Source organism: Capra hircus, chromosome 12 (genome assembly GCF_001704415.2).
Source record: "Capra hircus breed San Clemente chromosome 12, ASM170441v1, whole genome shotgun sequence".
Classification (NCBI taxonomy): domain Eukaryota; kingdom Metazoa; phylum Chordata; class Mammalia; order Artiodactyla; family Bovidae; genus Capra; species Capra hircus.
The window spans coordinates 31408168-31425522 of NC_030819.1; the positions used below are offsets into that span (position 1 = coordinate 31408168).

At 35.3% G+C, this 17355-nt stretch overlaps 1 protein-coding gene across 1 annotated transcript in view; it reads right to left on the bottom strand.

The window, feature by feature from the left end:
* Window positions 394-17355, bottom strand: part of NDFIP2 (Nedd4 family interacting protein 2) — a 73752-nt gene continuing 56790 nt past the window's right edge. Inside the window, exons 5-8 of the mRNA XM_005687689.3 lie at window positions 13138-13262; window positions 8509-8575; window positions 5731-5836; window positions 394-3670 (exon numbers count right to left, since the gene is read on the bottom strand). Coding sequence (XP_005687746.1) covers window positions 5733-5836; window positions 8509-8575; window positions 13138-13262 — 296 coding nt within the window. The 3' untranslated portion in view covers window positions 394-3670; window positions 5731-5732. The remainder of the gene's footprint in view (window positions 3671-5730; window positions 5837-8508; window positions 8576-13137; window positions 13263-17355) is intronic.

Sequence of the window (17355 nt, forward strand, 5' to 3'; positions counted from 1 at the left end):
AAGGCAATGGCACCCCACTCCAGTACTCTTGCCTGGAAAGCCCCATGGACAGAGGAGCCTGGTAGGCTACAGTCCATGGGGCCGCAAAGAGTCAGACACAACTGAGCGACTTCACTTTCCTTTCCTTTCTTTCCCTAATGAGTATATACCCATAGGCAGGTCTGATCTATGGTGACCACTAATCTTTTGCAAAGTAGAAATAAACATGTTTTTGTATTTATTAAAATTAAACTGCAACCTATCTCCAAACATACAAATTACTCACTCTCCAACCTAATTCCATGCCAGTTGTTTTCCACGTAACATAAGTTCAAGCATATGAACATTTTGTGGGGCCAAGGTGTTACTAATATATTGTCAATCACACTGATTTTCAAAAGGATGCATGACAGGTTCACAGTTCCACATTTATTGAACTTTATTAACAAGTAAAACACATATTAACATGTTCTATATATGGGAAAGGACATTCAATAATAAATGGCACATTATCATCTAACAGTTGAACTTTATCAAGAATGAAGTTTTAAAAAATAATACACGTATTTCATGACTATCTGAAGAATTAACAAAAAATTTAACAGCAGTTTAAACATATAAAAGCTCACTATTTACTATTTACCATAAGTGGAATCATTTCAATACTTCTACTAAAAAAAAAAAAAACAGAAAAAGGAAAAATATATATAGGTACTGTATCTTCTACAGGCCTAACAGGTGTCTTGGCATGGCTGTGACAACAGTAATTGACTCCTGCCCTAATACTGCAAGGCAGTAGATTTAGGCAGTCACTTCTCAATACAATGGAGAGTTATATGCAGGGTGATCATACAAATTCTCCTCCGAATTAGGACACTTATGAGAAAGGAGGCACAACTTAAGCTCAGGAAATAGTAATAACCAGGTCTGTTATGAGCAAATCAGGATATATGTCACTCTAGTTAAATACAGGTACCAGATGCACTATCATTACCTTTGTGCTTCATGTCGATAGACCAGTTGGAAAAAAATTGTGGTAAATTAACAAACCCTGAATTCTTCTCCAACTAGACCCTTGGAACTCCATTTTTCCTGTCATTAGAGGTTTTGCTTGAAATATTAGTGATTATTGTCTTAGGTTAACATTTATGATCTTCAAAGGCATGGGATATAGCCTATAGACTCAAAATAAAAGGCTAGCATTAGTATTTTTTTTTTCTATTAAAAAGAGGTTTTCATTTTAACGAAGTATAATAGAATTTGCATTTTAAATTCCTAAAATGTATCCTGGACATACTGTATAGAAAATGTATTTTTACTTTAAATTCAGGCTTTTTTTTTTTTTTTCATGAAAACATAAAGATGGATTTTTCTGGTCATAATGAGCTATTTCAAATATAACAGAAATAATGTAATACATTTTTTTTTTGTATTAGCTTCCAACCTTCAATTCACATTCATTCAAAAATTGTTCACAGGTACCCTAACAAGGATTTTGATTTTCAATTTATTTAAGGCAGAGTACAAAGGCGGTTAAGTGTCTCTAAAACACAGCAGCAGCTATGCTGTCTAAGCTCACAGAAAATGAAGGGAAGTGTGTAGGATTTGATAAATCCAGGAGAGAGTGCTGTTTTCTAAAAGAATATTCTGAGTCTCCTCATTGGATGATGAGATTTAAGACTAAAAATGAACTCTACCAATTAAAGAGGATTAAGTAACAACACACTTGAATCTTACAGATTTGTGGGGGTAAAAATCAAAACAAAAAGTGAAGTTTTGATGTCGGGTCAACATCTACATGCATAAACCAAGCATTAAGATCACAAAAACAAAAATAAAAATTTAATAAATTGATGTATGATAGATGATCTAGTAATTTTAACTTACTCTGTATCATTTAAAAACTATTACAAACTACAAGTTTATAGGAAATTAATACACAATAAAAAATTCTAACATGAGCTCACATTTCTCATAAATAAATTCTAATTTTAATTAATTTCCAATACAGGCAACTAAATCAAATATTTTGTTTTCTTTATCCCCGGCTATTGTTAAAGGGTACCTTAATCAATAATCAAGGATTCAAGATATTTTAATCAATAATAAAAAGGTTATGCAGGGGAGGAGAATAAATGATGGAAACAAAAAATAGGAGGCTCAATCAGAAAAACAAAATGGCATGTTTAGTTTACTAAAGACAATGAAGTAAATGAGAAAACACAGAGAAATACAAAAAAGTTATAAAGCATAATAAATTTTATTTTTTCAGAAGTGGAAAATGACCCTGAATAGTTTTAAATGTATCTCTTAGTAGTTGGTGTCTAATAATAAACAAGCAATCAATTTTAAATGTTCTATATAGTTGTATTAACTGATTTTTAAGTTTAAAAGGTAATTTTTAATGTTGGCATTCAAAAGCAAAGATATAACTGAAAAGAAGACAGATGAACCATAAAATGATTTGCAAAATGTAGTAGCTTATGAATGCAAAATAGATTCCAGTTGTAATAACACATATTCACGTACACTTTTGCAACACACTCACACCCCCATATTCCACAGACACATTTCCATAACTTGAAAACAAATATTTCATGTATCTCGATTCAGGAAATGATTTTTACAAGTTAACCTTACAATCAGAAAGCAAGAAGATATTAAAAGTTTTTATTTGCTAAGCTAAACATCTAAAGGAAAAAAATATTACAATGATACTGAAAGATATTTTTACTGGTTTTTTAAAAGATAAAATGCAAATGAGAATATCTTATTCAGAAAATTAACTTTCAAAAAGTCTTAAATGAAATAAATATAATATCTAATACAATCTCTTCCTCTAAGAATCTATAAGATGGACAATGCTAAAAACCAAGCTTCTCATTTGAGAATCCCCAAAGTTGGCATGTCCTTTTAAAAAAAAGAAAAAAGGATTTTCTTATAAAGGAAATGTGGCATACCCACGTTTTCAAAAATTTGTCCTAAAACTATCTTTAACATCCAAATTTTCTAAATATATTAAGTCCACTTAAATTAAGGAAAAGATACCTAGATACAATTTCTAAGAAAACAATGCAGAAAGTAATTTATGCATGGTTTGCATGGTTATTTACAGAAAGTTTTACTAAACAATGATATAACTATCATGTTCAAAAGTCTGACAAATCCTTTCTAATAATCAGCACTGCAGGTTTCAAAAAAACTTTATATATAACAAAAGACTGTTTCCTGTGTAGAGTTACTAGATAAATCTGAGAGCCAGAAACTAAAGCATTTGACATGGTTAGTAATTTCATTTTTATTATACTAAATGTCAGGTCAGAAGTCAATGGCATTTACATGCTGGAAGACTGTTTATCACTCAACTCTTTCAATTATATCAAACACTGATTAATCAAATGTGACTGGACTTGACTGCGACAACTGCATGGTTTCTTTCAGGTATATGCAACTCTTTTAAATGGGCACATATGCAACTATGCAAAACCAATGAAACATAAATATTTAAAAGAATGAACAGAAATGGCTTTTAAGCATAAACCACTCTGCCATTCAATTCTGAAACTCTTATCTTTTCTTCACAAATTTGTCTTCTGTGTTTAATAGTCTTCTATCCCATTAAAGTTGCAGGTTTACAGATGATCTGGAAATTTCACCTTGATGTAAGAAAGGAATGTCTGGTCGATGCAGTCTAGGGACAGAGAAAGAATTAGTCTTAAAGTGTATTAAGTTGCAATTATCCAAATGATAGCACAATGAAAACCCATTTTATAGTATGACATCAAGAATATAATAGCCTTCTGGTAAGAATGACGTAAGTAGCACAGATCAAAATATATTCTAAAGTAAACTTCTAAAGGAGAGCATCTAAAAAATATTTACATTATATTTTAAACTCCTGAAAAGGAAAACAAGATAATCACACTGAATATTCACAGAATATCATTTAAATTAATAAAATTACAAACTCTTCAGGTCACTGTAGACAAGTTAAAGAGAAAATGTGACATCTTCAAGGGGAAGGAAGAAACCTTAATGAAACATTTAAAATAATACTTAAATACAATCCAGAAATGCAACTGCAATCATCTTCAGCAGAATTAAGTAAATTATGTTAGCTTAGGTAACAGTCATATAAGCATAAAATTTAAGCAACCAAATCACAAACCATATAATTTACGTATACTTAGTCATAGCAACCTTGAAACATCTTGTACTTGGAGACACATCAGGAAGTTAAGTGTTTCAGTAGACCTTTGGCTAATGCAGTTCAAATACTTGAAAAGTTCAAAACAATGAAGTGTATAGTACTTGCTCTTAAAGTACTGCAGTGAGGTATGAGGTCTCTTCACTGACGATCTACTAGCCACACAATAAATAAATGCCTGTACTACACACACAGCCTCCAGAAACTTACTTGATAACTAGTAAGACAATCTCTGCTCGTTTCTTTATTCTTCCATTTATTCAAGTTGTAGCCTCCATTGTTGATATAAACCGGTACATGTTAAGAGAACAGTAACAGAGCTCCTATTTTCTTCGCACAACCTTTACTCCTTGATCCAGTTTAAGATCAGTGCATGGCACTGCTTACAGTAGCCAAAACATGGAAGCAACCTAAATGTCCACTCAAAGAGGAATGGGTGAAGAAGCGGTACATATACACAATGGAGTATTGCTCAGCCACTAAAAAGAAGGAAATGAAGCCATTTACAGCAACATGGATGGACGCAGAGACTGTCATACTGAGTGGAGTAAGTCAGAGAAGGAGAAATAGTATATGACATCTCTTATATGGCTGCCAGGGGGAAGGGACAGTTAAGGAGTTTGGGATGGACAGGCACACACTGCTATATTTAAAATGGATGATCAACAAGGACCTACTGGGTAACACAGGGAACTCTGCTCAATGTTATGTAGCAGCCTGGATGGGAGGAGAGATTGCGGGATAATGGATACATGTATATGCATGGCTGAGTCCCTTAGCTGTTCACCTGAAATTATCACAACATTGTTAATCAGCTAAACCTCAATAAATCATAAAGATTAAAAAAAAAAAAAAGATCAGTGCATAGCAAATTGCTTTTCAGTCACGGATTTGGTTTTTTGTTTGTCTGTTTTAGCCTGCAGATATCTCTGTGAAATTCACAGTGATACAAAATGCTCATTCTTTCTGTGTAAGTGCTTTGTCTTATTGTTTTTCAAGCCTTTAGATGCTGTGCTGGTGGTTACTTCGTATACAACCTGTAGCCAAGCTTTAAACAGAAATTTAAAGGTCTGATTTAAAGTTTTAGTTTACTCATAATGTATTTTTTAAAACTAAAATGTAATGAAATTCAATTTTTTAAATGGAAGTTATCTTAAAAGTTTGTAATTTTTTAAATTTCAATACTGTTAACAGTATTAAAAATCTATTAAAAATGCTAAATTTGAGTAAACAACATGAATACACATTAAGCATTTAATATGCATGAGGTGAAGGGCTTCCTTGGTGGCTCAGTGGTAAAGTAATCTGCTTGCCAATGCAAGAGACAAGGGTTTGATCCCTGGGTTGGGAAGGTCCCCTGGAGGAGGAAATGACAACTCATTCCAGTATTTTTATCTGCAAAATCCCATGGACATAGGAGACTGGCGATCTATAGTCCATGGGGTCTCAAAAGAGTCAGACACAATTTAGTGACTAAACAACAAATGCATGGGGTGAATTTGAATACAAAGGGAATAAACAGTTAATATATTAATATTTCTTACCTCTATAATAAGAAGAAATACCTTGTTCTAAGAGCAGCTGCCATACTTTCAGACATGTTTCTGACTTTTAGATAATTAACAAATCCTCTGAAGAAAAGAAGCAGGCCTGAGGAGGTTGAAATATATGGATATATTATGCTCTTAAAAAGAAAGGGGACATGATAAATTTGAAATAGACAATTACAAACAAGGTCCTCTTGGTCAAAGGAATTTAATGTGTAGGATTCCATTCATTCCACATTTTACACTATGATGATAGCTCTACTGTAAGGAAATATAATACAACTTTACTGCTACCTCCAAACTCTTTCAATCTGTTAAGCCTAGATGTATCTAAAGTAAAGCAAGGGTAGCCATGAAAGTCCTAACTTACACACAAACACACACTTATTAAAGTATCTTTTTAGCAAGGACAACTACCTAATGTGTTTAGACTGATTCAACTCACAGATACCTCACTGTACATGAAACTTTTAAATCACTATAATGACTAAGCAAACTAAGACATATTTACTGATATAAAGTATTCAAGAGAGAACATATGCAGCATATGTAATTGCTAACAGTTGTAGGGTAAAACCAGTAATAAGCCTGTCTAGCCAGATCGGGTGCCTGTCATCTGCAAAATCTGTATTTAGAGATATGTGAATTATGTAAATAATTAAATTATTAGTTCTGATTTCCAAGTAATAACAGTAGATTAATTTATAATTAAAAATTTGAGAAAAATCAAGACAGGAGACTTTGGAAGTAGCCACTCTAGTGAGTTCTTGAATGATCTGAGATACATCTTCTATTTCAGTGTTCTCCTCTGTAAAACAGTATTTTAAAATAATAACCATTTACATCACAAGTATCTTTAGTAATCAATAAAACAAAGCCTGTGAAATGTATCAAAGTTTCAGATGAAAAATATTAGCTAAGTGTCAAAAGCATTACCATTATTAGTGAAGTCTTTGATATACTTAAGCATACAATTCTAAGGGAAATATTTATTAACTCTGGTAAATTTTTAACCAGGTAATAAGGGGGTGAGGTGGAGTTGGGACAAGAAGCAGATGATATGTATGCAGGGAACTTTCCTCACCAGGAGGACGAGTCTGTCAATTTAAATTCAAAGTCTCAAATGAAATCTGTAACCCAATTCTAAGACAATAATCGAAGCCCTAAAATAAGAATCATGGTTACAATAAATTAGAGACAGAAGAGAGGCACAAATAATGACTTAAAACAAGCGGTATAAATTTCACCTAAATCTGATCCCATCTGCTTCCCATATCCTCTTTTCCATGGGTGACTCCCACTCTGAATTCCGCCCTTATGCCCTTCCAGACACTGTTCAAAGATAATGACATTGTAATCCAAACAAAAGGATTACTGAAAAATGTAAACCAAAATTATTTGTGAAATCCCTTCTTTAGTCTATGAAGCTGCTGTTGCTAAGACCTATTTTGCTCTGCTCAGGCATTTTCCAAAATTAGCCAATTCCCACCTAGAAACCAATCAAGCAGCAGCTATGGTTTCTCAGCATTCCGGGGTGTGTGCAACATTCTTCTGGGTACGTGACAGCAACATTCCCATCACGGATTAAGCTTTCACATTCCCCTAAATGCTAGATTATGACTCTGATGAGGAACTGGGGCTGTGCCTGCATTCTACTGTGTTCCACGGTTGTCTTCATAAGACTCTTCAATCCCCTAATAATATTTATAAGCAAGAATCTCACTCAATGTGCTTAAACACCTAAAAGACATTATAAATTTTTTCACTTTTGAGTAAGAAACTCAGTCAAGCACAGAATCGGTCAGAAAACAAGTAACAAGACAAAAAACTAGTTAAACTTTTGTCCAATCTGACACCCCAACAAAATCACAAGAGATATACAAATAATTGGAATAATTTCACTATAATTATCAGAAAAAGAATCTAGGCTCTTTAGTGACCTTCGCTGACCACTAAGATTTTGTTTCCTGAAAGATCCTACAGATGCAACAGCAGGACTAAATAAGAACGCCAGGAGAACACTGCCACCTACTGAAGTGCTGTTTTCCCGTACAAGTAATTTACTACAGAAATGTGGGCTCCTAAACCTAAAGAGAAACAACCTGTATTTTTCATGCTGGTAAATAAATTTGAAATGTGGATTACAAGTATAATGTGATTTTAAGATTAACTTAATTATCATACATCTAAAGAGGAAAACACAAGAAAACACAGATTGGAAATCCATAAAATTCATCAATATTAATAAACGACACGCCTGGTAAGAAGAAAACGCAACAGAAGCACTGTGATCATTAAGCATGAAGCCTTCCCTTACGCCTGACTGATTAATGATTAATGCAGAGTGCACTTCAAAAGTGTAAAGAATGTTTCAATGATCCAAAAATAAAAGAATAGGTAGAATATCCAATTAGCCTCCTCTCAACATTTCCTACGATCATTAAAAGAAACTCACGCATGTCTATGTTCCAAAATAAAAGCTGAAGGCAATTATTTTTTAATCATCTTATGATTTTCAAGTTTTGCAGTATTCAATTCATTCAACCACTGATTCTTTATATTGACAGGCTCTGAATTTTAAATCAGAAACCAGAGTGTTATGTAGAACTATCTGGATAGCCAAGATGACATGTGTTTGGATATGAGAATTTTTCAATAGAAAATTTTTCTTTCACTTAAATAGCACAGTATATTTACATCTTACAATTTTAGGAAATACCAAAGTTAAACTAAATGCAAATTACTCATACTGAAATGCGTTAAGAATAAACTTACCAAGTACAAGAAATATCCACCAAAGCCAGTATTGTCCATTGAAATATCCAGTAAAATAATCAGAAAACTATGGAATGAACATAAATATATTTACTGTATTTATGGACCTAAATTTGAAAATCATAATTAACCTCAGTTTCAGAATGATTTAATTCAAATAATCGTCAGCACATAAAACAGCACAAAAAGAAAAAGAGAAAAGAAAAATATTACACATAAAATTATTTGAGGAAAAAAAACTTTTAGAAGTTTTTTATCAGCAAACAAACTTATGCAAAATATTTAAGAAATAAAAATGTTTCAAACTGCCCGTAAGGAAGAAAGATAAGTGTTATGTATCCGAATCCAACATTTTTCTCATTAAAGAGTTCACATGTCAGTTCTTTTCTCATAATCTCTCAAAGCCACAACTACCATCCCAAACACACTACAGCAACCCGCTGCTTTAGATATTAACACCAAAAGCCACATTAGTTTAATCTTATCAGATGGGGATGTTCTGCTGACCTCTAAAAAGAAGAGCTTTTGACCTTCTGCACACCCCCTACTGTTAATCACTGCCAAGAATACTAGGCACATAAAGACCCCCAACTCATTAGAGTCTTTTTTATTTTCAAACTAGATGCTCCAGGATTCATTTCCCAACAGTGAGCTGAGAACAGCTAAATGAACCTTGAAGTGGCATTTCAACAGTTCCTATTAGTGGCCGTGGTAGACAGTTTATAAATTCTCTGTGAAATGAGAATGTGAACAGACAGATGGAAGGTAAGGTTTGATGACACTGAACACAGGTATCTATTCCTTGATTTGACTATGGACATGATGATTTATTATTTTTAAAAAGTTTTCTTTTTAGATCTGTCTCATTTTCCTGTTCGTTTTATCTACTCTGTTTCTACCAGTCTCCAACCTGAACTTAACTAAAAATGAGTTTGTTAAAAGCATGTTTGTCCTCAGATGTATCTATTTCCAAATTTGTACATAACTATTTCCAACTTTTCACTGGTAATTTCCACTAAAGATTAAAAAAAAAAAATCTTACAAGTTTGGTAAGAATAAAAACGCTGACAAACTGTAAATAATGTTACTGTGTGGGAAAGCACATCCACTGAAGGGTATCTAAATGTTTCTTAAAGCTTTTAAAGTAATTTCCCAGGAAGTATTTATAGTACATGAACCATGATCTAAGTTCTCAGCTTTGAGTCTGAGAAATTTCAAAGAATAGAGATTTCAAAGTACCATTATAGATACAAAGCCCATGTATTCCTATACCTTTAAAATATGTACAATGAAAGAAGAATTGGAAGACTGTGAAAATATAGCTTGTAAAGTAGGACAGCTGCATTACTTTTTAATCAAATGATTAATAAGAAACAAAAGGCTTTCATATAGGTTTTAGAGATTATAAGAACAAAAGGAGTAAAGAACTAAAACCACACATTTTTACCTTTCTAATTCTTAAAATATATTTAATGTACAATATCCACAACAAGAGGCAACCAGAAAAGAACACTGTAATTCTTCACCAGAAGTACCGACCTGCAGCTGTTCTTTATCTGTTCCCAAGTAAAGAATACAATTATCTTCATTTTGAAGTCAAAGGGAAAAACTCACTACATAAAAAGAATAAACTAATAAGCTTTGGGGCTCATTAGTAAGTTATCAAACATGTTTCAAAATACTAAAAAATCAGAGGGCTCAGTCAAGTTGTGTTTTTTAATAACTCATATTTAGTAGTCAACCACAGGCTGCAAGAAATCAAACTTTGGAAAATAAATTAACGAACAATAAGAATTTATCTGACTTAAATTTTTGAAATAATTATGATTTTATTTTGTTAATATGACAGCAGTATTTTTTTGTTTACCTCCTGTCTACTTTTAAAAGGAATTGTCAGCTTTTAATAAAATATATATGTAATTTTAAACAAATAATAAAAACATTAAAAGCCTTGGAGAGAATCTTGGGCTAAACATATTTACACTAAATGTGAGGCTCACAGCAATTCAGAAACAAAAAGAAAAGCAGCAATGTGATTTATAAATTACTTATTATCTAATAAAAGGAAATGCCAGGCTTTTAGGAAAAAACCTTTCCCTCAGCACTGAACTCCAAGGAGAATTTATTGCTTGGAGTATTGTAACAAAAGCCAAAGTACAGTCAAAGTTACAGAGGCAGTACAAAATTAGGGAAACAGGCACTGAACGGAAGTCAAGCTTGATTCTAATCCATAAACTGTGGGACACTGAGCAAGCTATTAGGCTTTTTATTCTGTTTCATCATCAATAAAAGGGCTAGCTTGTTTCCAGCATCACTGATGGATGACACAGGATTATTTGGTGTTTATAATGAGTCATACATGGAACATAGTAAGTGCTCACTGAATGACAACTATTATTTTAAAAACAGAACATTCCTTAAAATCCTTTTTTTATATCAATTCTCAATATACACTGAAGGTATAACATTAACCTTAACTCAGTAAAGGTATTTTAAAGGGAAACAGTCCCAAGGATTAAACTTCATGCTATTAAATTCCTTACAAAACTTTGAGAAACTCCAGTCTTTGAATTTAAGGTCCCATCTTATCACACTGACTGGAGTTGATGAGGAGACAATCTAACTTCTTCACAACCTGGGGTTCTACGAGAGAATTAGGCCTTAATATACTAGAGTCGAGCATTGCATATAATGCACTGATCTATTTTTTATGTTCTAGAATGATACTGAAAGTGAAGTCGCTCAGTCATGTCCAACTCTTTGCAACCCCATGGACTGTAGCCCACCAGGCTCCTCTGTCCATGGGATTCTCCAGGCAGAATACTGGAGTTGGTTGCCAATGATACTAGCAATTCAATAACCTTAGGAAAACTGAGAAAGTCAAATCATTTTCCATGTTCTGTGACTCAGACCAGAAATCCCATTTGAATAAGAGTCATTAATTCTATTACTAACATAACCAAGGTTGGACTAGATTATCTAGTTCCAACTCTTGAGTTTTTCCTACTAGTAACTTCTGCAGGGGCAGGGACTGTCTCTTTATCTCTGCATGCCTCATAACACCTAACAGATTTATGCTTGTGGTGAGAACCTACTTTACATTTTTCAAATAAAATTAAAACAAGGAACTGCCAGGGGGCAGTTCTTACAATGGCCAGGTTTTAATCACCTTAAAAGAAGCCAGTTTGCAGGTCCCACCAAGAATCTGGGACTGTTTAATAACCACAGCCTATAATCTGGTCTGAACAGAGACACGGTCTGACAAGATTACTGAAACCCTGGGAAGTAATAAAATAAGTTTAAAATTAATGAAAAAACACATAAAATTCAGTTTTAGTATTTTTGTAATGGGTGATTTTCTTAAGATATTTGATAATGTAGGTGCGTAAATGAAGTGTCTGAAGCACTGAAGCTGACATATTAGTATGTGGTTCTACTGAAAATTTCAGGAGGACTTGACTCATTCAATTAGAAGTCATTGTTTAAATACGCATGATTTGTGGAAAGTATATATTTTATTAATTGTATATAGCATTTAAATGTGTGGGTTACTTTTAATAAGAGTAACTAACAAAGCCACTTTCCTAGCTGAAGAAACCAGGGGAAAATCCTTGTAAAAAGGAACCAAAGGGGCCTTCAAGAGGCAAAGGGAAAGAGCTGGGGGAAGATTATGCTAACAATAGTACTACCTGTGCAATGGTTACAAAAATTTTATTTTTTTGATGAGATGGGACAAAGGAAAGAACTTACTGTTATCTCCCTATACTTCATTTTGTAAATGACATGAGGGAGACAGAGGGTGATTTCCAGAACAAATGGAAAATGAGAAGAAAGGCTTAGAAGGAACATAAGGGTTGAACCCAGGTCTCCCACATTGCAGGCAGATTCTTTACCAGCTGAGCCACAAGGGAAGCCCAAGAATACTGGAGTGGGTAATATATCCCTTCTCCAGGGGATCTTTACAACCCATGAATCGAACCGGGGTCTCCTGCACTGCAGGCAGATTCTTTACCAACTAAGCTAACAGGGAAGCCGATAAAGGAAAAGATGAGTTCTAATAACTACCTTAAAGGCGTGTACTTTTACTTTTTGGGGCCTCCCCAGTGGCTCAGTAAGAGAATATTTAAATCCATGATAATTTCACTAGCCAATGGAAATGTTTATGTCTTAACTAATTCCAAGCAGACCTATGCTTTACCACAACAGTGGCAGCCATGATTCACTGAGCACATATACTTGTGCAGTAACTGGGCAAGGTACTAAAAATATGTCCTGTTCTTATCTCACAAAAATACTGAAAGGCACCTATTATCTATTATGAAGAAACTAACGCTCTGAACGATTTAAAAACTTAAAAGTCAGAACAATGATATAAAAATGATGAGATTCAAACTCAAATTTATCTGATTCCAAAGTTCTTTCCACATACTAACGAGTTCTCATACAATACAGTCAGAAAATGTTCACACCACAGAGATCACTATAATAATTAAGGACAGAAGAATAAGTCTCAAAATAATTGAACTCATATACACAAAATATACAAAATGAACATTTACAAATCACACAGGAAATTTCATGTACTTTAATTTTAGCGATTAAAGTGGTAGAGGCTATCAAGACACTCACCCTGACAATAAGGATCCATTTGATCAATGAAAGGCCAAATCCACAGATTGCACCATACCTTCCAGCGATGGTGTTGGTGATACAGAAGGATAAACAAAATCCAAGCCAGTTGAAAATAAATGCCACTGAAAGCAAGAGAAATAATTCTTTTAAAAGACCACACACTGGAAACAAATAAACAGAGATCTAATTCAGAAGACCTGAGTTTGATCCCTCGGTTGGGAAGATCCCTTGGAGAAAGGCATGGCAACGCACTCCAGTATTCTTGCCTGGAATTCCATGTACAGAGAAGCCTAGCAGGCTACAGTTCATCATGTCTCAAAGAGTAGGACATGACTGAGCGACTAACGCCACTACTACTTCATGGAATATAAATAATACTTCACTGCTCAATGGAAATAGCAGTTCTCTTTCTTTTAACTCTGTACTAATTAAGTCTTCCTTACAGACTGTAGTCTACCTTTTTCAAATGTCTTTAGTTGTTTACTATCCATTAACAAATGGGTAAGCTTGGTTTCTTGTCAGTTTGGTCAAGAATCAATACCTTAGAGCTTATAATCCAAAAGGTGAAACTGTAATTTTAAACCAGTTAAAAATTAAGTCACAAAGTGGCTGCCATGCAATCCTACCCAAAAAGTCTAGCCTAAGACACCAGCTGACCAAATCAGCTTTTTAAAAAAGCAGTATTAAAGATGAGCTGAATAAATTATGTATTTTAATAATATATAAATTATACTAATGTTCCAGGAGCAAATACTGTTCACAGCCTCCTCCTACCTAACAAAACCTGTGGTTCCCCTTCCCAGGAACCCATCCACTTCTAGAGCCTGTATTAAAGGGGTGGCTGGACTCCGTACTTGGCCCCCAAAGGTGAGTCCTCAGTAGTCCGGGAAAAATCACAGGAGGCCCAATCCCCTGCCAGTGATTTTATTTTGTAAATAGGACTTCTGAAAAACATTCTTAAAAACACAGCAAGGACATAGAGGATGGAATTTAGGATAAATGACAGTAGCTCTAAATTGATCCTTGTTGAAGCTGGGTGATGGATATGCAGATGCTTTGTTTTTTTAAATTGAAATAGACTTGATTTACAATGCTGTGTGTGCTTAAATTTTTGGCCACATCCTAGAGCATGTGGGATCTTAGTTCTCCAACCAGGGATCAAACCCTGCACCCCCCTGCACTGGAAGACTGAGTCTTAACCACTAGACCACCAAGGAAATCCTACAGAGATGTTTAATATACTCTCATCCAGCTTGAGAATTTCTACAATAAAAGCTTTAACAAAAGGAAGAAGAAGAAAAAGAAGAGGCCTTCTTCTTCCACTGGATGTCACATTTAATCCTCATACCTGAAACTGCTGCCATGATCCTGCTATCAGCCTGAGAACTAAACCACCATCCTAAGTCTGCTGGGGTGGATTGTGGAGGGGCAGATGGGTAGATGGTGGGTGGGAGGGTTTGTGTGCACGTGAGCATGTGTGTGTGTGTGTGTTGTTTTCGGGAAGAAGAAAGTAAAGCAGAGCCACAGCACTGACACAGTCTGTGCCTGACGTCTGCCTATCCAGAGACTTCTGCTTTTATGGGACAGTCTCCTAACTGTTTACAACAGCTGAGTAAGGGTTTCCTACTATTTGTAGCATAAACCATTCCCAGGTCCCTGAGATATAATCAGAGTGCCATATTTATGTTCAAGATACCAACAATATCACAATGATAATAGCAATAATAAAACTAAAGACCAACTTGAACATAAGTCTTGTTCACTGCTCATCCTCTCACCCTAAATATCTCCAACCAAGCCCCAGGGAGAATCAAGTAAATTACCTAGAGAAATTCTGATTTTTCAAAATTCTAAAGACCTAGAGGAAATGTTTTAAGATAAGTTCAAATGAAATGGCTATTTCTTTGAAGCAATGCCCCTACTATTATCATTTTTTTCCTTCCTAAAACTTTCTAGATGCAGCCTTTTCGATCATTAATGGGAAGCTATAATACATGATGATACAATAGCCAGAAAAATGAATTTTTAAATAAGAGACTTGTATGTTGAGTCACAACTCACTCACTGGATATATAGCCTTGGACTCACTGCTGACCTCTGTTGAGCCACAGTTCTCTTATCTTTAAGCACTGACTTCATGAGATTGATAAGAGGATTAAGTGAGAATGTAAAAAGCTTAGCACAGCACCTGGCACATGGTGGTTGCTAAAAAATGTCTGCCACCATCCCTATACATACAAAACGATCTCTTCACATTAGAGTAGGTCCCATCTTTCCTGCCAAAAACATTTCAGGAGACACTACTATAAATAAAGTATGTAGAAGTGTGGAAGTCACTCAGTGGTGTCCAACTCTGCTACCCCATGGACTGTAGTCCGCCAGGCTTCTCTGTCCATGGGATTCTCCAAGTAAGAATACTAGAGTGGGTTGCCATGTCCTCCTCCAGGGATGTTCCTGACCCAGGGATCGAACCTGGGTCTCCTGCACTGCAGGCAGACTCTTTACATCTGAGCCACCAGGGAAGCTACACTATATAAAGCTTTATTTATTCTCTAATTTTACCTGCCATACTGGACAACAGAGATAGAACATTTCCATTGTTCTAGAATAATCTATTGCATATAGCAGCTCTCTATCTAACTGGCTGATATTTGTGTTAACTGTGGGGAAAGCAGATAACAAAACCAGTTTTATATCTATTTAAAGAATTGACATTACCAAGCAGAAGCGGAGATTACCAATTGGTTGCTACATATGTGCTAATGACAAGCTGAGGTATTTCTCTCCTCAACCCTTAGGGCAGGCAGGAGAGGTCTGGGGCAGAGGACAGACACCGCCAGTCCTGAGCACCCCATCCCAGTGTGCTATGAACATTCTATCATTTTGCAAGTTTCTCACGTCACAGGTATCTTCCTACATTAAAACACAGGAAGCACTGACAGAGAAATCCAAAACAGTAAAATATTTCACAAGTGTTATTTTTTTTGTACCACTGAGCATGTACATGTTTAGCTTTGGGGGAAAAAAGCATTTTAACACTGTCCAATTTCTTCAAAATCAGACCTACCACCATCTACTAGACATATCATTGTGCCTTAAAGAGGAACAAGATTCAAAAGGACGAAAAAGTACTTAATGAGGTGTCATGTTTTCTTTAGGGGCTCCACCAGCGGTATGAATTCCTATCAACTGTGCTCACGTGATATAATTTGTTATTGACTGAACTGCATCCTCCTCAAAACTTGTAGATTAAAGTCCTAAGCCCCCAGTGTGACTTACGTAGAGACAGGGCCTTTAAGGAGGGAGTCACGAGTACCTGAGGTTATAAGGGTAAAGGTGTAATACAACAGCACTGGAGTCCCTAGAGGAAGAGGCAGAGACGGCAGAGAGCTCTCTGTGCACACACGCAGAGGAGAGGCCATGTGAGGACACCGCAAGAAGACAGCCATCTGCAAGCCAGGAGGACCCTCACCAGAAACCAAAGTTTCTGGCTCTCTGATCTCAGACGTCTAGCTTCCAGAACCGTGAGAAAATAAATTTTCATTGTTTAAGCCACCCAGTCTGTGATATTTTGTTACAGCAGCCTGAACAGACGAACAGGTAACTTAATCACCTTTAACTGCTCTCACATACACATGCACTAGTGAAACAGAGAAGCTGTGACGACTGAAGCATAGATAGATCCACCTTTTATGCCCTCTGGCCTATAAGACAGAAAGTAAAGCTGAGTAAGTCTTTAAGGTACAGAAAGGATCCTCACAGGGTCCCCAGCCTCTGGGATCTAATGCCTGATGATCTGAGGTAGAGCTGATGTAACAGTTGAAATAAAGTATACAATAAATGCAATGCACATGAACCATCCCAAAACCATCCCCCCTCCTCCCTGGTCTGTGGAAAAATTATCTTCCATGAAACTGGTCCCTGGTGCCAAAACGTTGAGTACTGCTAAGACATGTCTGAATCGTCAGGAAAAGGATTTAATAAACATACACTAAAACTTAGGTATGGAAAATCCATAAAAGAATGTGTAGTAGAGACAGGTGAACAGATATCAATACATGCCTAAGAGAGAAGACATGAATACTTTTCTTTCAGCTCCACCTTCATTTATGCATTTTCCGCTAGAGAGCTAGAACAAAATAAGGAAGCTTAAAAGGTGTAGGGAAGGGACTTTCCTGCTGGTCAAGTGGCTTTGACTTCACACTCCCAATCAGA